Consider the following 26,532-nt stretch of genomic DNA (forward strand, 5'->3'; position numbering starts at 1 on the left):
TGAATTTCCAATCAGATAAATGTTTTTGTTTGAATGGTATGCTCCAAGCAACTGTGGTGGATGTGTAATGTATCATGCTTAATGATGTCACTAGGGCCCACCCCGTGACATTTCTAGGGCTGCCCGGTGACATCACTAGGGCTGTCCCTGTGACATCATTAGGGCATGCCCTGAAATCTCAGGGTTTGGGATGCTTCTCAACTGGCAATCCTACCAACCATTGACGCTGGCTCTCCTGCAATCAGAAAAGAAACCCCTAACATTTCAAGGGGTCAAACTGAATCAAAGCATGTTAAACTCCAGAGTGTCTAGTCACACTTGCCAGTAGTCCCTTCGTGAATACCTTGGGAGAATGCTGAATGCCATCCAGTCCTGTTCACGTAGAAGTCCTATTTGTGTGAACCAGCACCTCAATGCGGTGGCCATATATGCAACCGCTGTGATTTCTGTGAACTTCTTTGAGCTGCCAACAATCATTTCAATCTCAGTGGCTGCCGCATGGCAGCACAGGGAGAATACAATGCTCTCATGAGCATGGCCTAGCCTGAGCTTGCACATTCCCATGCCATTTATATAGTGGCTGCCAGCAAGTGTTAACCAGGCCTAGGTTGCTTATATTAGAAGAGAATGTGGTCTGAAGCAAGTCATTAATGTACATGCATCACTTGATGGTTCATCATGGTTCACATTCAGCACTGTGAACCGGCCCAAGAAAGGAGCAACATCATAGTTAATGAAGGTAGCCTGGTCAAAACCTTTCTAAATATGCCCATAAGGGAAGGACCATAGTTCAGAGGTAGAGTACATACTTTACATGCGGAAGCAGTATGAGTGCCATGAGCATTCAAATAGTGAGTGTCCCTGTCTGAATGCCCACAGACAAGAGCATGGCAAGTAGGGCTCTGTTGTTACTGGCCCTGCTTGCCTCAGCCCTGTGAGTACCTGCTGCTGCTCCTGTAGCCAACCCATTCTCTGAGGACCCATTTGTGTGCCTTGGAGCAGGGGAAGGAGACAAAGGATAGTGGCACTGGGTACTATGGAGTGTGTATTCGCAGGGGGAATTGTGTGGGGAAAACATAGCTGCCCATATGGAGGTGGCCATGTCCCCCCCCAACAATTATCCCTGAGAGTGATGGAAAATCATCATTTGATTGATGGAAGGGCCATAGGTCGATGGTAGAGTATCTGCCTGGCATGCAGAAGGTCCCAGGTTCAATCCCCTGCATTTCCAGATAGAGCTGGGAAAGGACCCTACCTGAAATCCTGGAGAGCCCCTGCTAGTCAGGGTAGACAATACTGCGCTAGATGGACCACTCATCTGACTTGTTATAAGGCAGCTGCCTATGTTCCCATCAACCCCCGGGGGGATTTGCTAAGTTGCATTCAAAGCACATAGCAGCAAGGAGCCTTGCAAGCTGCTGTTGCAGGCTGGGTCACCAATTTTTAAAAGTTGGAAGGACAGAATTTTATTTTAGAGAAACAGAGGATGTGCTGCAGCCCCTGAACTGCCTCATAAAGGAATCCACAGGACTGCAGGTTCTGAAGTGGGCCCATGATCTGATCCAGGTCGTGATCTTCCCGGATCAGATCAGGTGAGTGCACATTGGAATCCAAGTTTTGGCGGATTCCACTGGCACCCCTAGTTTTTAGTGTGAATTTCTGGATGTTGCCCTAAAACATCCCCTTTGCATGCTGAAGGCCAAACTAGCTACAATGGAAGTAGATCTATGTGCAGAATGTCAGCTGCCAAATGCAAATTAAGTGTCGGGGTGAGGGTGGGATTTAAAGTGCGGCAGAAGCAAACCTCCCTCCCAGTCAAGGCTGGTCCTACCATTACGCAGAGCGAGGCACCTACCGCAGGCAGCAGATGCAGGTGCTGGATGGATGAGAGAGCTCTGCCTGCCACATGCTCTGTCCTGCATCGCCCCCGCACACATGCATAGACCCCAAGCTACCCCTCTGCCTTCAGCAGAGGAGAATGTCCTACTGCCAGTGTTGAACTAAGATTCAACTGTCAGTCCTATTAATTTCTGTGGGGACAGGATCTTGTCCTTTGCTTCAGATAGCAAAATGTCTTGGGCCTGCCCTTCCCACATTTCATGAGGAAGGGCTGTAACTCAGTGACAGGGCACATGCTTTGCATGCAAAATGTCCTAAATTCAATCCCTGGCATCTGCACGTAGGGCTGGGAGAGACCACTGTCTGAAACCCAATAATATGCTATTTTTTCCCAATGCAAACCCTCACTGGACGAAAAACTTCTATAGAAAGACAAGAAGTTTGGATGGATACGTGTGGGGAGGGGACAGGAGTAGTTTTTGGTTCCCTCCCCCACATATTATGGGGGATTGGCAGGATCCAGCTGGGCCCAGTGGCCACCGTGTCTGCTTGCACGCGAAGGAATAGCAGAACCAGGAAAACCAGGGCAAGAGGCCACAACCCACACAGCAGTGGTCCTCCGCCTCACTAATGTTCAGGTTTAAGAGGCACACCCCATCTCACTAATGAGTCTGATTCTTCCTATTTACATTACAGTAAATAAGTTCACCAGTCACAACACGTAAAGCATTTTAACATTTAGCAAAAGAGGTATTTTGGATTTTAAAACTTATACATATGTAGTACTGACAATATATGTTTCCCACTTTTTGTTAGTTCTTTTACACAAAATGTGATTGATATGACATACATCTTTAGTTGCAGATAACACACACACACACACACACACACACACACACACACAAACATCACCAACTGGAATGCCTTCAAGCAACAACCACCCATGTTGGCAGCCTATTAAATTGCTATTGCAATCTTGACACCCCTCCAGATGAACATCAAACCTTCCCACAGTTCTTCCAGGCCTGGGAGGGGGGCACCCCCCCAACAATCTTAATATTAAAAAGAAGAAACCCTGAATGCTCCATTACTCCCTGCAGCTTTGTAGCTAATTTAGAATCTATTGATCCTTGTGCCAATACATCAACTGTACTTAGGTATGTTTTAGCTATCAAATTAACATCTTTCTCTTGACTAGCAGAGCTGGTTATCACAACTGTGCCTGCAAACATTGTTTAGTGTGTTTGTGTTTCTTCTGTGCAGGAGAGTGTATTATGTGACACAGAAATATTCCTTCACTGGGGTGGGAGGGGGAAGAGGCAGGTTTAGAAAGGACCAGGTGCTATTTTAATCTATGTGCTAATTTACTGCCCCCCAATGGAAGTGAAATCCCACTTTAGATAATTTGCTCTGAGTAGTTTCAAATGCAGAATCTGATTTGGTGGCCTCCATCTAATTCAGTCCCTCCATCTGTGACCCAAGTTGCCATATCTGGGAAGAACTGGGTGCTGGATATCTGGGAAGAATTAATGAAACAGACCCTGAGTTAATTCTCAAGGGTTATATCCATAAGGAAGAGCCCAGTATTATTATGACTTCTGACACATGGCCATCCAGGTGTGCCTGCTCTCCACGTTCCTTGTTTACCACTTCTGATTGATTTCCCCTCCTGCTCTGTATTTCCAGTGTTTGCCAGCACTGACATACAATCTGTTCAACAGCCAGCTTGCATTAACGGATAGGGTATTGCCTGCCTTATGCAATTAGAAGTGCACGTGACCATTCTCAGCACAGCCAACTGCTTGCAAAGCTCACGGCATGTATGAATTCTGCCTGCAGCCTGTGTGGCTTCAGATTCCTAGAGATCCTGCTCAGGCCTGCGAGTTGGCACAGGAGTGGGACCAAATGCTACAGTCCTTCTTAAGGCTCCTTCTTTTTCCTCCTGTGGCTGCACATCCAAGTTTGCTGCTGTTCTTCCAAAAAGCAGAAAATATCTTCTCTAACCTCACTGTGGTGTGGTCAGACATGAAGGAGCAGGCCAGTACCTTCTGACTGCAGAGTTTCAAAGCTTCAAGTACTTATAATTAGAGATGGATGGATCTCTCACTTCCAGTTTCTCATTTTTTTCTCATCTTAAATTCAGTTTGCCACATTTCTGCATCCATTTGAGAAAACTTGTCAGCATTGTAGTGCACATTTCTGGAGGTAACTTTGCCTAATATACACATTCGTGTAAGCAATTTTATCTGATGTAATGCATTTTGTATGCTATTTTCACTAATCTATGTATTTTATGCATAATTCCCCTAATATACACATTTTTGTACACCAGTTTTGCTTGGAGAACTGCACTGCAAAATTCTGAGTGGAGCAGATTTCAAAGGATAGCTGGATTGCATGTTGTTTCAGCAACTGAAAATGTCTCCCTCATCTACGCTTGGAATGCTCCCATAGCATTCCAAGCTGTGGAGCAATTACAGTGGGGGCCAATGAAATTACATCAGAGGAAAACCTTCACAGACAAATGGACAGATCTTAGTATTCATTATTAACTTTCTGGTTGGATTTTGAACTTAATCAAAATACAAAGCATTCATATGTACACCGATGTATCCGCCGAAGTTGCCAAGCAGCTTGAAGAGAGAGGGGGAATTTCTAGACAGATCCAAGCTGTGCTATCCACACTTTCTTTTCTCTCCCTCTCCATTCTGGGTTGTTAAGGCACGTTACCTACTGTATGCTTTGTTATGTGCCCACAGCCTTCTACGTTTGTATGCCATTACCCACTCACCCCTCTCTCCATCAGGGTCTTTGGGTACTGCTTCAGTATGAAATACATCCCAGAAGAAGCATGAAAATAAGTTCCCTTCATGAAAAGTGTCAGCTGTTGGCACTACAACAAGATAAGCCACCCTGTGTGAGATTTAAAGAGGAATTATTATGTGATGCAAGACCACCCAGGATTGTTGCGGCTTCCTGACATGATTTAAATACATATACCATAATTGCACCAATTTCTGCTGCAGGAGGCATTGGCTGATTCTTCATATCCCATCTTGCCTTGTGCACTTCATGACTGCTAAGAACGGAAATAATAAAATACAATAAAAGCCAACAAAATGGAAGCCCCCCCCCCAATAAAAATAGAGATCGGCATATAAATAATATAAAAATATTGTAGTTACAGAAGGATTCCGTACCAGTTAAAAGCCAAAAACTGTGGTCTTACACTGTGGTAGAAGGCCAGCATCCAATGTGCAGCTGACACATGGCACTATGGAAAGAGTTCAGGCAGAGGGGCTGCTCCCGAAGGCATTCCTGATGGGCAACAAGCTCATGTTCTGCAAAATTTATTTGTTCCAGTGTGGCCAGTGTCTCAGCAGAGCTCAATGGGCCCATTCTGCTCATACTGTAGGTCTGATCTGAATGGAAAATGGAGACCCCACACACTGGAAGCAAGACAGAGTAGCGTAGGTTGCATTGTTGTTCAACAACATATAGGAAAGGAGCCATGAGTGAGATCACAAGGTATGGAGACATATATGGAGGAGATGTTCTGAGGGAAATTTGTGGAGAAAGGCCCTATATAAAATGAGCTTCCTAGTAGAAGATGAAAGGAGAATGAGAGGGGCAAGGAAGTGGGGGACATCGTAGAACGGTGAGGGAGAATAAAACCTGAATTCCTGTTTTTATAATACAGTACTATTTTCCTGATTTTTTTATGTTGCATTTCTTATTTTCATGATATAGTATTTTTATGTTGTACTTTTGCAAACCATTTAAAGATTTTTAAATATTAAGCAGTTTAGAAATAGTTTTAAATTAATAAATGAAAGTCTTGATTGGACAGCACGTTCTACTCCATTCGTCACTGAGGGAAGAGTCATTGCTCAGTGGCAGAGGACTTGCTTTGCATGCACAAGATCCCAGGTCCAATCCCTGGTAGCTCCAGGTAGGGCTGGGAAAGACTCCTGCCTGAAACCCTGGAAAGCCACTGCCAATCAGTGTCAACAATACTGAGCTAAATAAACCAATGACTGACTCACTACAAAGCCACTTCTTGTGTTCCTATATCTCACTTAGTAGCAGGACGTGCTGGGAGATACTTGACAATGTGTATGTTTGTGACTTCCGGGAAGGGTGACTTAGCCTGTGCCTGCTTTTGAGACGGGCTCCTGCCTCAAAAGAAGCTTATTCAGATATATCAGTCAGTTTTTTCTTTTTTTTTTGACTGATTAAACTTCTCCCGGGTAGGGAGAAACGAAGAGATTAACCTCAAAGCCTATTTTTGTTGGGACGACCAGATCTCATTAATTTATGGGACGAGGTCCAGCCGACGAAGGTGGGACGGATTTTTAACAGCAAGCTCTATCTGATAAAGCGAACGTTCACCTTATCTTCTAAGAGAGAACGCACTAACAGGCAAGCACCCTTCTTTCTATATTTTTCTTTTACTTGACTTAAATTGTTGCTGTTTAAAAGAGATTTGCCAGATTGATCAGTTTTTGACATCTCACTGGGGAGCCATAACTTCTCTCTGCTACGCACTAATTAATAGCTTATCTCTGTTTTTGTTGCAAAAAGCTGTCCTGGATTTGCATTCTAAAGATATACACAGAAGAGGGATTTCTATTCCAGATTTTTATTTTGAAAAATATTATACTGTTTTGAGACTACTCTCTTTTTGGTCTATTTTATTTTGACGAATCTGTTTCTTGACGATTGCCATTAATTGTTTCGATCCTGGGAACTGCATTTTGTTTACTTAACTATTGGAGAGATAAGGCTGTCTGCTTTGTTTATACTGTGATGTCACCAAGTTTGGAGTATTAACCCAATTGTTGCTGAAATAAGAAGTGGTTTTCCTATATTTTTCTTTTAAAATGGCAATTAAGAAAGTGGCTGAAAATCTGGAAATAACTATGTTTCAGAAAATAATGGATGAGATTGAGATAATGAAAATTGAATTGAGTAAAATGAAGCAGGAGATTAAAGATATAAGGGTCCCTGTGAGAGAGGTGACCCTGGAAGGGGTCCCTGTGAGAGAGGAGACCCCGGAGATTGGAACAGGGGTCCCTGTGAGAGAGGCGACCCTGGAGACTGGAATAGGGGTCCCTGTGAGAGAGGAGATCCCGGAGATTGGAACCAACGTGGAACAGGAACAAGATTTGGAGTCTATGGACTTTAGAAATAAAATCTATTGTTTGGAACTCAATGTTATCTCTGAAGAAATGAATGAAGATTCTAGAGATAAAGTTATCAATGGCATGGATAATCTTCTGGACTGGAATGATGTGATGGAGCCCAATATAGAGAAAATCTATGGAATTATCTGCAGCCATGTGACAATGGAAAAACTTTTAAGAGATGACCCAGTGTATTTTGAAAAAAAGAACAGAGATATGATTTTACAGCAGTATTTCAGCAACCTATTCAGAATGGATGGCAAGAAAATATTTGGGATAGAGGTAATCCCCATCAGACTCTTACTATATGACTATGGCTTTGACAGCAAGATTATTATGGAATACTGATAATGGAAGATTGGATATTGAAATTACTGGACTTAACAAGACTACTGAAGATGGAAGATGGAAAATGGAACTAATAGAGATAATAGAACAATGGCTACTGAAATTATTGAACCTAACAGATTCTGATGTGATGGATTAATTGAAATGTTTATTTTGACTATGGTTATGACAATAAGATTATCATAATTAGTAATGAGATGGATTAATCGATATGCTTATCTGGAAAAAAAAATTGATAGATATATTTCTTAAAGAATTGAAACCTCTCTTTGACTTTTTGTGGAAAGAATAAAGTAATGTTTATGAGATTTGATGATTAAGTAAGATAACTACTGGAGGAAAGTGATTTTATAATATGACTTAAGAGACAGGATTGTTATATATTATAGACTTATAACTGATTTGATCTTTGACAAATGGGAAGTCAATATTTTACTCTTTATTTTTTATTTTTGTTTTTTTTTTTTTTCTTTTTGTTTAACTATTTTTGATTTTGTTTTTTGTCTTTGAATGTTTTATGATTTTGTCTTGTATGTTTTATGAAAATCTGAATAAAAATTATTGAAAAAAAAAAAAAAAAAGACAATGTGTATGTTTGTGTACAGAGAAGGGTTTGGTTCCTTTTACTGCCCTTATGATGTGTGGCATAGAATTGAGGCTGCCACATGAACAGGGTGTCCAGATGCAAGGAGGACAGGGCCCTACTTTTTATTCACTCTGTAGAAGCAGTTCTCTTAGCAGGTGCACTGTGCCTTGCCACAACAAAACCATTCCCTCCTCTTCTTGTCCTGAATGCTAGCCTTTGTGGGCAGGAACCACTACATTTGAGTCCACTTATTATTAAACATTTAAATAGCTCAACAAAATGAAAAAATGGACTGCCTTCAAGTCGATTCCGACTTATGGCGACCCTATGAATAGGGTTTTCATGGTAAGCGGTATTCAGAGGGGGTTTACCATTGCCTTCCTCTGAGGCTGAGAGGCAGTGACTGGCCCAAGGTCACCCAGTCAGCTTCATGGCTGTGTGGGGATTTGAACCCTGGTCTCCCAGGTCATAGTCCAACACCTTAACCACTACACCACACTGGCTCTCCCAACACTACACTTTAATTCAGGGATGGGAACCTTTAGCCCTCCAGTTCTTGCTGGAGTTCAGCTCTCATTAGTCCCATCCACAGAGGTATAGTGGTCTGGGGTCTTGGGGGGTTCTTAGGTCCCTTATTTTGGGGAAACAGGATCCCTGTGGCTCTAGCATCCTACAAGCCAAAGCATAAAAGGGTATGTGTTAGCCACTAAGAAGAATCTTCTAACATGCTTCCTTGTCTTTCCTGCTGATTGGAGCCAATAAGAGTGAAAGTAGGTGAGTCAGCCACTGAGAAAACTCTTTTCAAGAGCTAACACTTTCCCCTTTCATGCTTATTGGCTCTTAGAGATATCTGTTGTTGTGGGAGAAGGTATTAACAAGGATCTCACTCACAACCTAGCAGCAAAAAAAAATGATGTGTGGCTGTGACTGTCAAGAAGGGACCCTGCACTTCTGAATTTGCTGTATACTACTGCCCAGCCAGCGTGGCTAATGGTCAGGGATGATGGAAGGTTGAGTCCAGGAACATCTGGAGGGTCAAAGGTAGGAACTCTTCACATAATGAAGCTTTTTGCTGCCCTGGTCTCCTTTCGGATATAAATTTTATACATAATATTGAATAATAAACATCAGCATTTCTGCGTCTTCTGAGGTACTGTACAGGGCTGACTGGGGGTCAGAATATCACTAAGATGCTTTTTAAACATTCTTCTAGACACATGGGTGCTGCTGATCCAAAAAGTGGTTCCAGCCCACCTCAGAGGATGTTTAAATGACCCACCCATGTGGTGGAGCCCTATTGCATGGGTCTTTTCTCACATGCTCAGGCCATTTAAAATCTTCTCCAAGTCTTGCAGGACTATCTTCTCTCATATCCAGCTCCCGCATGACTGGGAAAGTATATAAAGGGCACTTGAGTTAGAGGGTGTTCAAAACAAGACAACAGGTCAGCTTAAAAATACCATGAAAGACAGAACTGGAAGGCAGAAGTTATTGATGTGGACTATAATCCTATAACTCCACTTATGTGGGAGTGAGCCACACTCACTTAAGTGGACTTTTTAGTAGATACGTATAGGGTTACGCTGTTAGAGGACAAATAGCAGCACATGAGAATGTTTAGGTCATGTCCATACCATTTGTTCATATGGCTTCCCCTAAAGAATCCTAAGAACTGTACTTTGTTAAGGGTGATGGAAATTGTAGCTCTGTGAGGAGTAAACTATGGTTCCCAGGATACTTTGGGGAAAGCCATATGCTTTAAATTTGCTTTAAGTCTATGGTGTGGATGTGACCTTAAATTCCAAAGTTGAATAGAGAAGAGATTAAGTCAACTCAAAGGAATTATGTGATAAAAATAAAAATGCTTTAAGGTATGAGAAACACCCCATCACGACCACACACCAAAAAAAAAAAGTGGTTGAAGGCATTACTTTTTCAAAATTGGTTCATCTTGAAAAGCCTGTTTTGCATTGATCAACATTTTCTCTCATTTTACAGTTATATTACCACATCTGCTTCTGATTATGGTCCTCTCCAGAATCACCTGACATGGATTGGAAACAGGATACTGAATTAGATGGCCAGTTCATCTGATTCAGAAAAGATGCAGAATATTTCATACCAAAGCATACACTCAGAAAAACTGGTCCCCTGTGTATTGTAGGCTCCAATAGTTTTTACACTACCCATGCACATTAGAAATCCCTCATTGATGGTTACGTTTAGATAAAGCAACACAGAACTGTGAGAAGAATCCTGCAACATGTTAGAATTGCCTTAATTCAGAAGTCAAAATGCGGGGGGGGGTATACAAATATGTTATGCCTATAGAAAACAGTGTTTCAGTTAGAGGCATCTGAATCATAATTGCTGAGCATACCTTGTGCTTCTGGAATCTGATGATGACTCAATTGAGAAACTCTTGGCAAACATCCGCTCCTTAGTAGACAATGTCCTTCATGATAGTGTTTTCCCGTCTTCTTTTTGGAGACTCATTTGGGATATATCTAAAGTTGCCCATGATTCCCTTGGGTCCGCTAACCAGCAGCATAATTCCACATTAGAATAATTTGTCATGGGAGGAATGGAGGAAACAATTTGCCTGTTCCTATAATGAGGCAGGACCCTCTGTTCCAGGGTTTCCCAAAGTGGAGCACTCCTGAGGATGAATCTTGTAGACAGCCAAAGTTGAAACCAATTAAGGCAGGGATGGGGAACATTTGGCTCTCCAGAGGTTGTTAGGCTGCAACTCCCATCATCCCTGGCTATTGACCATGCCGACTGGGGCTATTGGAAATTAGATCCAATAGCATATGGAGAGCCACAAGTTCTCCACTCCTGGATTAAGGAGAAAGCTAAAGCTGTTTCAGTTTTCTAAAGCAATCAGGAGTGAAATGGATAGGACTGGCCATGACAATGTAAAGACAGAAAGCAGGGGAATGACCCTGGTTAATTGGACAGAAAGCATTGTGTGATGTGGTGCTCAGTGCTCCTCCTTCAAGCAGAGGGCAGTTTAATAAAGGGTGTAGCTTTGGTTCTTATCTCCATATCATTTCACTAACCAGAAGCCACTCTTTCACTTCCACATGTACAGAAATGTCTTCAGTTCCCAAGGTCAGTGAGTGATCTACTAATACAAACAGTGAGCCACTGAATGGGGCATAGCTAAGTGGCAGAGCATCTGCTTTGTGTGCAGAATGTTCCATGTTCAATCCCAAGCAACTCCAGGCGGGGCTGAGAAAGACTCTGTCCAAAACCCTGGAGAGTTGCTGTCAGTCAATGTAGGAAAGACTGACTTAGACAGACCAATGGTCTCAGTCAGCTTCCTGTTTTCTATAAGAGACTGTAATAAACTACTCGGGGCATAATCTGAAGAGCAATCTTGCAGGAGCTTAAGTAGATTTGAGTCTAGATGGGTGCCTGTCTGGAAACTATGTGTACACAGCCTTCTTGAGTTCTACTGAAAGGCAGAATATAAACATATTAAATAAATTCAAGCGCATCCACATATATACATCCCAGATTGATCACCCTACCTGTTTGAGGTTCACATTTTCCACTACTGGAATTTTAGAACTATGGAGGTAATTTTTTAGGTGGTGGTGGGGGAAATATTGCACACAATGTTTTGTGAGAATTAATATGATTTTATTATTTATTTATTTATTACATTTATGCCCCGCCTTTCTGTTCATGATAGAAACCCAAGGTGGCTTATATATGGTTCCCAGGAGGTCTCCCATCCAGGCACTGACCAGACCTGACCCTGCTTACCTTCAGCAGGGAGCTGGCCTTATGTGCCTTCAGACCATAGCCTGGGACAAAATATTTTGGCACAAATATTCATGTTGATTGATATACTGCCCCATAGCTGAAGCTCTCTGGGCGGTTTACAATAACTAAAAACATTAAAAACAAATATACAAATTTAAAAACACATCTTTTAAAAACAATTTAAAACAATGTTGACAGGCTGGCATGCATGTTCCCCACAACAACATTATCTTGAACAAAAAATGTCACCTATGAAGCAGCTTGGACATTTCCTGTAATGAAGGAAAGTTCTTGCATTAAGGAGGTGGGTAATTCTTGTTGCTTCTGTCATTGTTTCATCCAGTGCTGTTGCTGGACTTTATAACCTGAAAGCACAGTCATTATGCTTAAGTCCCCACAGAATGTATGTTAACCATAACTAACTTGCTTGCTTTCAGTCGGACGAGTGTGGCTACTTTTTATCTGGAATGGAGTCAATAGATTTACAGCAGCAGTGCAGAAGCAACCTTAACAATATTTATGTGCAGACTTTCCACACCTGTGCTAGAACTAGGGAACAGATAAATACAGCACTGTTAGGAGTGTACTCTTGGAATGTATCCAATGGAATGATGCACAGGTAGGTGGAATGTTTGGCCAATTTAAGCACTTAACCGTTCATATAGGCAGGGGACCTTTTTTCTTGGTTCAACACCCACCCCCCCAAAAAGGGGGGGAGGACAGAAAAATAGTGCTTTACTGTTTTCTTTACTATGCAGGTCAAACCACATTAATTTCATAAGAAAATTCAGCACACAATTCACTCTTTTCTGTGGAAATCAGTAGGACTTTTAAAAAGTGCTCGACATTGGTTGGATTATGTTCTAAAGAAATCATTGCTATAGATACAGATATAGATCAGCTTCCTCACCTTTCCACTCCCTATCCATACAGCAACTTGTCTGAGCTAGTTCACTTGCTTGAAGGAACATTTGAAGCGAGTTCACTACTTGCTGGTTAAGCATTATAACCGTCGCTTACTGCTGAATTTAGAAGTGAGATGGGGTGAGCGTGGCATAGAGTTTTTTTTTTTTTACTAAACACTGATACAACAGATATGCAGCTATTGTTCCCTGCTTTGAGATTCAAGAAAAGCTCTTTTTGTGACACAGACTTTCAACATGAATTTCTAGAGAGGTAGTTAATGTTTTCTGTGAAGACCACACTGCTACAGCCACACCTCAGAACTTCAGAGATATTTAATTTGTTCAAACCCTGCAGCATATACCATGTTGTAGCAGCAGCACCATTAATATTTGGCTGTTTTGTTTTTTCCCCATCCTGCTTCAGGGCAGGATTTTTAATGCTTCTCCCTCCCCCAATGCATTCTCAAAAAGAAAAAGAAAAGATTAATGAACCTTATCAGTTTTCTGTCATGCCTTAGGTGAAAGTGGGGTTTTTAGATGCCATTTTTTTTAATGTGAGAGATTTAAGGATTTCCCAGAATGTTTTACATATGTAACAAAAATGCTATGAAAAAGAAGAGAGGGAACACATAAGAATAAGGCTATCATCCAGACATGTACATCTAACATTAATCCTAGCATGGAGAAAGGGACGTAGCTCAGGAGCGGAGCATCTGCCTACTGTGCGCTGTGAGAAAACACTGCCTGAAATACAGGAGAGTCACTGCCAATCAGTGTAGACAATACTGAGCTAGATGACCCAATGGTCTGATTCAGTATAAGGCAGTTTCCTATGTTCCTAGGTCACATTTACACTGTACTTTTAAATCACTCTTATTCCACTTTAACAGTCATGGCTCCCCTGCCCCCTCACCCCAAAGAATCCTGAGGACTGTAGTTTGCTAAAAGAGCTTAGAGTAGTTAGGAGACCTTTAACAAGGTACAGTTTCCAGGATTCTTTGGGGCGGAGGAAGCCATAACTGTTAAAGAGGAATAAGAGTGCTTTAAATGTAAACCCTAAATGCAACAATACAGCTACTAGTATGTAGGGACGATAGTTATTGTATAGAAATAGAAGAGGATAACAAAAAGGGTAGAACAAGATACCTATTCCAAAAGATTAGAGAAATTAAAGGGAAATTTAAACCAAGAGTAGGGATGTTGAATAATCAACAGGGAAACACACTGACTGACCGAGATGAAATAAAAGGAAGATGGAAGCAATACACTGAAGAACTCTGTAAAAGAGATACAAGATGACAGATTCATTCATGGAGGAACCATATGACAAAGAACCAGGAATTTTAGAATGTGAGGTGAAAGCTGCTCTTAAAAAACTTGGAAGAAACAAATCACCAGGAACAGATGGCATACCATTAGAGTTGCTACAAGCTACTGAAACTAAATCAGTCCAAAGTTTGACAAAAATTTGTCAGCAAATATGGAAAATAAAACAATGGCCCACAGACTGGAAGCATTCAATATACATCCCAATTCCAAAGCAAGGGGATCCCAGGGAATGCAGTAATTATCAAACTATTGTCTTAATATCCCATGCAAGTAAAGTAATGCTCAAGATTCTACAGTAAAGACTCTTACCATATATGGAGTGAGAAATGCCAGATGTCCAAGCTGGATTTAGAAAGGGAACAGGCACCAGAGATCATATCGCAAACATATGTTGGATAATGGAACAGACCAAGGAATTTCAAAAGGAAATCACCCTGTGCTTTGTCTGTACTGTGCTGTGCATTGCCTGTACAGCAAAGCCTTTGATTGTGTATATCATGAAAAACCATGGAATGCTTTAAAAGAAATGGGGGTGCCACAGCATCTGATTGTCCTGATGCGCAACCTATACTAAGGACAATATGGAGAAACTGATTGGTACCCAATCAGAAAGGGTGTGAGACGGATATATTTTATCACACTATTTGTTTAATCTATATTTATTTATTTATTTATTTATTTAATGGATTTATATTCCGCTCTAGTTCAAAAAATTTAGAATTCAGAGCGGAGAACAGTAAGGCATAGTCCAATACAAAATACTAGATAACGCAATTAAAAAATATTAAAGTATATCTACTAAAACAATTTTCTACAACATTTTCAATCAGATGTTAAAAGTTTGGTAAAATAAAAATGTTTTTATCCGGCGCCGGAAATCGATGATAGAAGTGGAAAGTCGTATCTCGGGCGGAAGCTGGTTCCATAAGGAGGGAGCGGCAACCGAGAAAGTCTTATTTCTGATAGCCGTGTGTCGGATGGTAAATGTTGATGGGACAATCAGAGTAGATTCGGTGGTCGATCTGATAGGACGGGAAGACTGGAATTCAGAGAGACGATTAGTCAGATATATCGGTGCTAATCCGTGTCGGGCTTTAAATGTTAGAACCAGAATATTGAACTGGTGCCAGAATTTGATGGGGAGCCAATGTAGATGATAAAGAAGGGGCGTGGTGTGGACCCACAGACTGGTTCTAGTGATCATTCTTGCTGCTGCTCTTTGAACTAATTTAAGTGGTCGGAGCGATTTTGCAGGTAGTCCGATGTATAGGGAATTACAATAGTCTAATCGCGAGGTCACTAGTGCTTGAGTAACTTTTCTTAAATCAGTCGAAGTTGACGAACGAGTTTTAATTTAGCAAAAGCCGTTCTAGAAACAGCCGTAATCTGGGGTTCTAAGGTCAGAGCTGAATCCAAAATTATGCCCAGGCTACGGACTTGAGTCTTCAGGGGAAGGAGAACTCCATCTAGTGAAGGTAAATTGCCTAATTCTTGTGGAGGACTTTTTCCGATGAGAATGACCTCTGTTTTTTCTGGATTGAACTTTAGTTTGTTCCTGTTCATCCAGTTTTGTACTGCCACAAGACATTGATTAAGGGGATAGACAGCATCTTTTGCATTCGGTGGAAAAGAGCAATAGAGCTGAGTATCGTCCGCATATTGGTGATAATGAATTCCAAATTTCTGAATAATCTTACCTAAAGGTCTCAGATAAATGTTAAACAACATTGGGGACAGGACAGAGCCTTGTGGGATGCCAAACCGTAGAGGCCAGGGTGTAGAATGATAATCCCCGAGGGCAACTCTCTGAGTCCTGCCCTCTAAGAAGGAGCGGAGCCACTGTAAGACTATACTTCTAAATCCTATTTGATATAGGCGATCTATAATACGCAGAACATATCATATGGAAAGCAGGATTTGACCAAGATGAAGGAGGTGTGAAAATTGGAGGGAGAAATATCAATAATTTAAGATATGCAGACGATACCATGCTACTAGCAGAAACCAGTAATGAATTGAAATGAATGCTGATGAAAGTTAAAGAGGAAAGCACAAAAGCAGGACTACAGCTGAACATCAAGAAGACTAAAGTAATGAAAACAAAAAAGTTATGTAACTTTAAAGTTGACAACGAGGACATTGAACTTGTCAAGGATTATCAATACCTTGGCACAGTCATTAACCAATATGGAGTCAATAGTCAAGAAATCAGAAGAAGACTAGGACTGGGGACGGCACCTATGAGAGCTCTAGAAAAGGTCCTCAAATGCAAAGTTGTATCACTGAACACTAAAGTGAGGATAATTCAGACCATGGTATTCTCAATCTCTATGTATGGATGTGAAAGTTGGACAGTGAAAAAAGTGGATAAGAGAAACATCAATTCATTTGAAATGTGATGTCGGAGGAGAGCTTTGCGCATACCATGGACTGCAAAAAAGACAAATAACTGGGTGTTAGAACAAATTAAACCAGAACTATCACTAGAAGCTAAAATGATGAAACGGAAGTTATCATACTTTGGACATATAATGAGAAGACATGATTCAGTAGAAATGACAATAATGCTGGGAAAAACAGAAGGGAGTAGAAAAAGAGGAAGACCAAAAAGAGATGGATTGATTCCATAAAGGAAGCCACAGACCTGAACTTACAAGATCTGAACAGGGTGGTTCATGACAGATGCTCTTGGAGGTCACTGATTCATAGGGTCGCCATAAGTCGTAATTGACTTGAAGGCACATAACAACAAGAATGTATGGTGTGGATATGGCCCTACACTCACTTCCTTGGGAGTAAGTCCCATTGAACCCAGTGGAACATACTTCTGAGTAAACATGGAGATGATTTTACTGTACAATTACAGCCTGATTCTAAAAACTGGTTTCTGAGATGAACATTTTGTTGTGTTGGAAAGCTAAATCTTACATTGTGAACAGTGAATCTTTAATATTTAATATTTAAGAGTGGCTGTATACTATAGCCAACATGGATTTTTCACATTCCGCAATGTTAAATTGAAAATAATCCCCATGCCATTCTGATGCTTCCTATAAGCTCATTTCAAAACAAAACCTTACAAAACATATAGTCCTGAATTCAGAAATGCTTGCTTAACAACCGTCTAAATTTTCATGGTGATACACAAAACAGTCAGAGAGACTAGAGAGTTCAAAGTGTAAAAAGAGAGGGGAAAAACCCAGATCCCTTTTGGACTTTTTTCTCTCAGAGTTTTCATAATCTGTTGAAATTCATTAAAAATCACCCATGTTCACAGAGTACCTGTAATCCTACTACTGACCTTGCCCCATACTCTAACCTTCATCTTTTGCAGTTTAAAAGTTTAAAAATGCCTGGCTGATTTTAATTAATTTAATAATTTTTGCATTGACCTGAATGATAGTGTCGGGTATGCTCAATATAAACCAACTGTATAGGGTTACCAGGTGTCTGATTTTTGGCCGGAGTTTCTGGCTTTTGGGGTCCCCTCCAGGTCTCCGGGTAACTCACCTTAATCTCTGGACTAACTGCTTCAATTTTTTTAAAAAGTAAGTTTCTAGGTGGTCTGGTTCCCGAGAGATACATCAAAACATCAGCTGCCCCCCACAACTGTTAAATCTGTTTAATGGCTCTGTTATAGCAGCTCCTAGCTCCACCAGCATTTGGAAAAGTCACTTTTTAAAAATACAACTCCCATCAGCCCCAGCCAGCATGGCCACTAGATTGGGCTGATGGGAGTTGTAGTTAAAAATTTTTTTTTTCCAAGCTCTGGCTCTAACCCAGGGCTGTGGAGTCAGAGTCGGAGTCATGGAGTCGGAAGCAATTTTGGGTGGAGTTGGAGTCGGTAGAAATGTACTGACTCCGACTCTGGCTTCAAAATAAATTTTGATTGACAATTTTTTAAAAATATAAATTCAAAATGTCAAAGAAGCTTCCCATGAAGTCAGCTGTAGTTGAGCATTTCACCATAACTCAAGATGGAAAACATTTTGTGTGTCAGTGTATGACACAGGACCCAGATGAAGACAAATGCTGTGATGCCAAGATCAGCGTATATTCAGGCAGCGATAAAAATGCTCCTATGAGAACTTCCAATTTAAAAAGACATTTACAGCCCTTTCCAGGGCTGTGGAGTTGGAAGCAATTTTGGGTGGAGTCGGAGTCGGACAGTAGAAAAATAGAGGAGTCGGAGTTGAAGGTTTGACGTACCGACTCCACAGCCCTGATCTAACCCCACCCTTTCAGGATTGTAGCCAATAAGTGAAGCCAGGGTTGTGATTTGTTGACCCAGGCAGTGCCTAAACTTAATTGCAATGTCAGGAAATGATGGCTTTGAAATCTTCAGTTTGAGTAAGGGCTCATCCAGACGACTGTATAATGTGCGATATGATTGCTTTGTGTATTCATTAATTTTCAGTGGTCCATATGACGTCACCCATTTTCCCGCATTTTCTCACAGTTAAATCCTCATTTGCATTACTGCAAAAAATGTGATTTGCTTTTTAAAATCGGGTATCATCCGCTGTACCTTCAGGTGCTCAGATGCAATATCGCGGACTTTAGAGCAGTGGGCATTTCATGGGCGGTTCTTGGGCAGTTCCCCATACCCCTTCCCTCATTCCCAGCCAATCATGCATATCCACTTTTGCTCATGTGTGCAAATGTCCAGGGAAAGCCCGGGAAAACTGAACCAAACAGAGCTATGGTGTGGTGTTGGGGGGGCTCTGCAACGTCTACTGCGCAGATGCAAAAATGTGCATTTGCGCAGAAGCAGCAACAGCCGTTAATTTTTAGCCAGTCTGTGAACTGGGTGGCCACTCCGGGTGAGATCTGTAATTGTGGTTGTTTGTAAAGCCCCCCTTTTCCTGGCTGGTCTCACTCAAGTGCGGCTGGTTGGTGCAGGAAGCTCACTTTGCTCTTTCCTCCTCGCTAGAAGACAGACAGACACGCACAGGCACACACAGCGGAGAAAAGCGAGAGCCTGGCGCTTTGCAAAGGGCCACGGGAAGGAAAGGGAGAAGGAGGGGGGGTGAAGGCAACAGAGCATCGAGTTTTGCCCGAAGTGGTTGGGAAGCTGCTGGGAAGCCTCTCTTGGTGGCTCTTCCCTGATGCTGCCGATGCCGCCGCCTACAGAGAACGAGAGACAGGCAGAGTGAAAGAGACAGAGAGAAGGGGGAGGAGCTGGGAGCTGCCGCTGAGCGCTGCACTCTAGAAAAGCTCAGCATTTACCTTCTGCCATTGATGGCAAGTGGGAGAGCGGCAACCAGCCTTGTGTCTTGTATACATACTGTTGGTTTTGCGAAATATCGCAAAACAAGCAAAAAATAACACAGGAATTATTGGCATAAGCATACAAGTGGTTTGCTATTGTGTCTCGGCCACCTGGAACCATAGAGACTGGTGGTCTACCTTCCTAGACATGACACATCGTTACTTGCTTTTCTGGAGAAATAAGTGGAATTGCCAGCCGTGTGTATCTCCAGAAACTTTAATATGCATAAAGGCAGAAAAGCATACAGTTAGTTTTGCGAAATATCGCAAATAGAAGCAAACAAAAATACAGGAATTTTTGGCATATAAGTGGTATGCATGTTACTTTTATCAGAGGGAACACCGCGAAGCCTGTGCTGGGTGCCTCAGCGCAGATTGACACAGCAGCGCGCGGGGCTGTTTGCCTGCATTCCCTGCCCAAGCCCAGAGCGGCCACCCACCGGGGGGCTGTTTGCTTCCCTTGGGGGCAGCATTCCTGCCACCGAGCTGCACAACACCCGGCAGTGAATGAGCCCAGGGGCTACGGGGGATTTGCTTGGCGATTACAAGCACTGATCCCTTGCACTGCCCACAATCCCCCTGGACGCTCAGGGGCACCTCCATTACAGCCACTACTACCAAACCATCAGGGAATTCAAACTTTTGCGCTCTTACATTCAAGTGCATGCGCGTTATTGTGCTTTGTTGCAAAGGGGAAGAGGAGCATACGTCATATTTTGTGGCCCAATTGGCTGATAGGGGGTGGTGTTACAGGTGGAGCTTGGAAAAAGTGAAAAGAATGTACGGGTCTTCCCACTGCGTGTGCGGGCGCAAAAAGAGTGTATTTTTTACATCAGGAAGGAGCGAACAAACAGGCAAAGTGGGGACTGTCAAATGACAAAGCGAATATGGAAAACATGGATTATCTGGGTCAGTTTGGACAAGCCCTAAGTAAGAATATGGCTTAATGTTTTTTTCTCTTGTGTGCAAGAGTCAGACCCTGTGCTGTTGGAGAGGGCAGTGCTTTGAAAACCTTGGCAATATGAAAGTATTTAATCCAATACTTGCTTTTAATGCTAATCCCATGTACCTGGAGTAAACCCCATTGAATTCATTAGGACTGACTTTTGAGTAGACATGGTTAGGATTGTGCTGTAAATTAATGGGACTTTTGAGTGAACATAGCAAAGAATTGTGTTTGTGTTGTAAATATTTCCCTCCGTCTCCAATCCTATTTTTAAAGCAATTAGGCACGGTTTACCTAGGTATCACATTTTTTATTATGTAGGAAACTAATACTGATTTTTAAAAAAATGTTCTGCAATGACCAACTGGTTTGACAATAAACTATTATATGGGGTGTATTTTACAAGCGTGTGTGTGTGTTTGTGTGTGGAGTCTTTCCAACAACCCTGTGAGGTAGGGTTGATGATTGGAAACCAAGGCAGCTCACAATAAGAAATAAATCCTTTTAAAAACCAATAACCATAAAACAAGTATAAACAGTTGCAAAACAGCTTAAAGTGGCATGATTCTGAATTTTGGGTTGGGTGAATGAAGTTTATTTATTTATTTTTATTTATTATTTGATTTGTATCTCGCCCTTCCTCTCAGTAGGAGCTCAGGGCGGCAAACAAAAGCACTAAAAACACTTTAAAATCATAAAAATAGACTTTAAAATATGTTAAAACATCTTTAAAACATTTTAAAAGCTTTTAAACATTTTTTTAAAAGAAAAGGTTTAAAAATATATTAAAAAGCAATTCCACAGTGACTCCAAAATTTATTTATGTATTTTATTTACAACAGTTATATACTGCTTTATTGTAAAAAATCTCAAAGCGGTTTACAGAAAGAATTAAAACAATAAAATTCTTGGCAAATACAGTTAAAGACATGTATTTAAAACATTCAAAATAATAAAAGCAACAATGAGTTAAAAACAGATTTAAAAACACAATAGCTTCTACAAGCCTGGATAGGCTTGCCTAAACAAAAATGATTTTAGCGGGTGCTGAAAAGAGGCAGCTGCCTAATGTCAATAGGCAAGGAGTTATAAAGCGTAGGTGTTGCCACTTTGTTGTTGTTGTTACGTGCCTTCAAGTCGATTTCAACTTATTGCATCCCTGTGAATCAGTGACCTCCAATAGCATTTGTCATGAACCATCCTGCTCAGATCTTGTAAATTAAGGTCTGTGGCTTCCTTTATGGAATCAATCCATCTCTTGTTTGGTCTTCCTCTTTTTCTACTCCCTTCTGTTTTTCTGTATTGTTTTTTCTAGTGAATCATGTCTTCTCATTATGTGTCCAAAGTATAGTATGTGTCCAAAGTCAGAGGAAGGCAATGGTAAACCACCTCTGAATACCTCTTACCACAAAAACCGTATGAACAGAGTATCCAAAATGCTGCCACTTTACAGGACTGATTTCTTACAAGAGCAGAACAAGTACTATGTGACATCCATAACATGGAAAGCACAGCTTGAACTTGGCCTAGTAGCAAATCAGCAACCAATGCAGATTTCAGAGCAGAGGTATTATGTGCTGATAGGATCTCACTCATGTCAGAAATCATGCCACAGCATTCTGCATTAACTGACTGGCTGCAAGGATTTTTTCAGCTTTGATTTTCAGTTATGAATCCTGACTGGTTGTGGGATGCTAAGTTGTCTGCCTTACCCATAGGAATCTTGTTGTGTTTGGTATGGTATTGCATTTAGGAAATTACCACTGTCTTTTGTTTTTGTTTTTCTATTTGCATTTCATTTACCTTTAACCTCACTCCCTTACATCCATAAAAGCAACAACAATGGTTCCATGCATTCAGCTCAACCCCCTTAAACCCACTGATTTTTGTTTGCATGACAGTTTGTTTCTTGTCCAATAGTGGTAAAAGAGAATTCACATACTGGGAAGTGTGGCTGCAAATGTTGTTAATCCTAATCTACTGCCTGTGAAGGTAGACCAAACCATGTGTGTTTTCTCTCTTGTCAATTATTACTCACTGGAATTGGGTTGGCTGTCAAAGTGAGTTTATAGCAGCCCACAGGGTAGACAGAAAGGGTAGAGTATCTTCTTACTCTTACTCATTTCTCAGACCTCTGTCTGAAGTGAAGGGTCAAATCTGTAAAGAAGTTTGGAGCAGCCACATTAAAAGATAAGGGCAGGGCATTCCAGGCAGGGCGTTGCCAACCCTGCTTGGATATGGATGTCTTTGCAGAGGATCCCTAGTCAAGCTTTACCAACAGCACAATCCAAACTATATCTACTCAGAAGTAAGTCCTGTTGAGTTCTTTGGGGTTTAGTCCCTTAGTAAGTGTGTTTAGAATTGAAGCCTTCAGGGGCATCCCTCTTTACTCCCGAATGCTCCCATCTAACATATCCACAACACTAGGCTCCTTTCTTCTTACAGTGGCGTTCTGGTGACTGGCCTGGCCTGAAGGCACTTAAACCCTTCTTGCCGAAAGCAAGTAGATTAAATGTTCCCTACCCAGGCTCCATCTTTGAGCTAAGATTTCTAGCTGAATTTCCAATCATATTTTTTAAAATTGTATGCTCCAAGCAACTGTGATTGATGCTTAATGTATTATGCTTAATGACATCACTTGGGTCTGCCCCCATTACATCACTCGGGGCTGCCGCATGACATCACTCAGGCCGCCCCTTTTTGGGATGCTTCTGACCTGGCAACCCTACAACTGTCAGTGTTCTAAAAGCCAGACTCACAGCTGCTTGGCTTGCCTAATCAGGGGGCCACACCCACACCAGACTTTGATTTCACTTGAGACAGTCATGGCTTCCCCTGAAGAATCCTGGGAAGTGTAGTTTGTGAAGGGTGCTGAGGGGAGACTCCTATTCCACTGACATAGCTCCAGTGGCCAGAGTGGTTTAATAGTCAGCCACTCTGACTGGAGGTCTGTGAGGGTAACAGGGCGTCCCCTAGCAACTCTTAGCACCCTTCACTAACTACACTTCCCAGGATTCTTTGAGAGAAGCCATGACTGTCCAAAGTGAACTAAAGGCCTGGTGTGGATGTGGCCAGTGACAGCGTTGGTTTAAATTGGGGTGGAAGGCTACATGTGCCTGCTGTAGAATAAAAAGGTGGGGGATACGTTGAAAAGCAATGATACTGTTCACAATGTTTTCCTTTTGGAAAGGAAAGGGGCTTCATGTTACCAATTTCTTCCAAACTACACAGCAAGTGGATTGGACTGTGAAAGACCAACCCAAATTGTGTTTGCATTTTTAACAAATTTGTAGGGCAGTACAATATCTCAGAGAGGAGGTCAGGTCTCCTGCTCCCCTGGTGCATTCACTAGCTGCCCAATTTCTCTGCTTTTTAAAATTTGATAGAAATATCTGTGGGCTATAGGTACGTTCTTAAACTATTAGTGAATTACATTTATATCCTACCTTTCCTATAAGAAGCTCAAGGTAGCATACAGTGTTCTTCCCCCCTTTCCATTTTATCTTCACAATGACCCTGTGATGTAGGTTAGGCTGAGTGACTTACTGGCCCAAGGTCACCCAGCAAGTGTCATGGCTGAGTGGGGATTTGAACCCTGGTCTCCCAGATCCTAGTCCAACATTCTAACCACTATACCACATTGGCTCTCATCTTGTGGGAAGACCTCTTAAAGCAGGAGGTATAAAAAGCTGTCTATTCCCAGGCTGTGTATTCTTACAAAGTGAGCAATTACTATGTTTTAATCAGAGCTTGGAAAAGTTACTTTTTTAAACTGCAACTCCCATCAGCCCCAGCCAGCATGGCTACTGGATACAGCTGATGGGAGCTGTAGTTCAAAAAAAGTAACGTTTCCAAGGTCTGGTTTTAATATAACTTTATAGTTAGGCTAGCCTACCTGGATGAAATGAGGCCACCTCTACTATTTGGGCTTTCAGAGTTGCCACCTATTCAATGACTGTGCTCATGCACATTTAACAACAATTTGACACAGAAATGTAGCAGCTGCGACCTTTTCTGGTATGGAGATAATATTTAATTTCCATTGCATTAGACTACTGGGTCAAGGAAGAGATAGGGACAGTTAAAAAAATCCAGTAACAATCCTGTTTTGAGCACGTGGATCTCCATGGGAGTAAGGGAGTGCTTTATTCTCTTCAGTGCTGGAGAATTCATGTATAGAGAACACCCCAGTACTGAAGACAGTTAGGAAGAACACTATGGTTTCATCAGAGCACTACAAAGCTTTATATTGCACCTTTAAGTACTTTTCAGCTTTGCCTTCATGCATCTTAAGAAGCATGTATTAACAGACACATTAGGAAATAGTAACTTCAAAAGTAGGGAGGCCTGATTATAGAAGAAAATGAAGTAGAATTAAGTTGCCAATTTCCGAAGGCTACAAATCCTTAAAGAATTAACCACCCAAGCATGTGGAATGTGCAGTGCTTTCCAGAGTGAAATGCAAAGGTTGCTTCCACACTAGCTCTTTAGTCTGGAATTGCTGATAATTGTTCACTCACTTTTTATGGGGAATCATTGTGGCCAACATGTTGTTGTCCCCCTATCTTTCTTCAGATCTACTTTGAAGTGCCCCCCCTTACACAATTAAAATGCGAGCCTCTCCAACATGGAAAGGAAAATAACTACTGAGCCTGTTCATGGCTATTAACAACTGCATTTTCTTTTTCAGGTAAACCATCAGAATAATATGGTGCACACTGGAGAATGTAAATGGACTCATATGTTTCCTTTTCTCATGGTAGGCATTTCAAGGACCAAATTTGCCAACAAATATAGCTATAGTTATAAACACTAGCAAATTAACAATAAGCATATTTTTAATTTTGTTAACCTGAGCGAAAATGATTTAGTATCTATACAGTTGCTTCAGAGAACTCCTAATTAACATCATTGGGACTTGCCCCCCAAGCAAATATTTTGAAAATATCACATAAAATCAAACCATTTTCTTTAAAATTGTTGCATCTCTAGGATATCATGCAGCTTTTTCTATTTTCACAAGTTCCACAGGAAGTGCCAAGGTCAGCCTGCCCCTGTTGTTGATGGAAAAATGGAAATGGACTGCCTTCAAGTCGATCCTGACTTATGGTAACCCTATGAATAGGGTTTTCATGATAAGCGGTATTCAGAGGTGGTTTACCATTGCCTTCCTCTGAGGCTGAGAGCCAGTGACTTGCCCAAGGTCACCCAGTGAGCTTCATGGCTGTGTGGGGAGTCAAACCCTGGTCTCCCAGGTTGTAGTCCAACACTCTAACCGCTTCACCATACTGGCTAATTGAACTCTTTTTACTTCATTTTAAAACATTTATATAACACTTCATATTTGAGAGTTTCAAACCGATGGATAAAAAAGATAAAAAACGTAATCAATAATGAAGCAATTTTATTTTAATAAAATTAAACAACATAAAGCAACACAAAGAAAAGGTAGTAATACAATTTCCTCAGTCTCTACAGCACACAACAAAAAACATTAACCAATATAAGTGGTCAAGGAATGCTCCTCTTTCTGCTAAAGAAATATGTGACCACAACTTCTCAAAACAGAAAGACTCTGTCAGCCACCAGCAAGGAACCCATTTACTTGAATATATGGAAGGATGTCCACTTGTGTGTGATACATCCTAGAATCTATGACAAAGAAAACTGATGATCTGAGAATGAGAGAGACCTTACTCACGCTGTTGATTTTGGGTACTTCTCAGAACAGTAGCTGTAAGGCTGCTTTTCAGGAGTGATGCCAAGAATATTTTTTGTTGCATATTACATCTTTTCGGTATTCATCAGGATACTGTGAATGTGTGTAGAGATGAGAGAGACATTAATTTGATTCACATTTTAATGCAAACCTATCAAATTCACACTCCCAAACCAAAATGCAGCCACCCTTCAAAATTCACGCTTCTCCAAATGTTGTGATGCAGTTCTCCAACCAAAAAAGGCATTAAAAAAACCCATCCATTAGGGTGAACACAAGTTCTTATATTTTAAAAATGCTTATATTGGTAAAAATATCACAATAGTTTGCAAAAATGCATATATCAGGCAAAGTTGCGTATAGATATGTGTGTATATTGGAAAGCATACAAAAATATTTACAAATTTTCATGCAGATTTTTTAAAAAAATATATCACAAACTGAAGTGGTATGTAAGCCTGGAAAAGTGACAAACTGAGAGAAACTGTAATGGATCGATTTGTCTATTCTTAGGTAGGGGCATGACATGGCATGGGCTCGGGAACAAGGCATGAGGAATTCAGAACAGGCCACCGTCAAACACTCCTATAGACATGTCCCTGGTCTAGACCAAATAGAACAATTATTAT

The 26,532-nt window shown here is 41.3% G+C and overlaps 1 protein-coding gene across 4 annotated transcripts in view; it reads left to right on the top strand.

Annotated features, from left to right (window-relative positions):
- EDAR (ectodysplasin A receptor) overlaps positions 1-26,532 on the top strand; it is a 129,969-nt gene that overhangs the window by 77,357 nt on the left and 26,080 nt on the right. For 3 of the 4 annotated variants that reach the window (XM_061626737.1, XM_061626736.1, XM_061626739.1), the window contains exon 2: positions 24,875-24,943. In XM_061626737.1, the coding sequence (XP_061482721.1) occupies positions 24,893-24,943 (51 nt within the window). In that variant the 5' untranslated portion in view covers positions 24,875-24,892. Of the gene's footprint in view, positions 1-3,894; positions 4,045-24,874; positions 24,944-26,532 lie in introns of those variants that run through there. The other variant, XM_061626738.1, reaches the window with a different exon arrangement.

The sequence above is a fragment of the Rhineura floridana genome, chromosome 5, assembly GCF_030035675.1.
Source record: "Rhineura floridana isolate rRhiFlo1 chromosome 5, rRhiFlo1.hap2, whole genome shotgun sequence".
Lineage (NCBI taxonomy): Eukaryota > Metazoa > Chordata > Lepidosauria > Squamata > Rhineuridae > Rhineura > Rhineura floridana.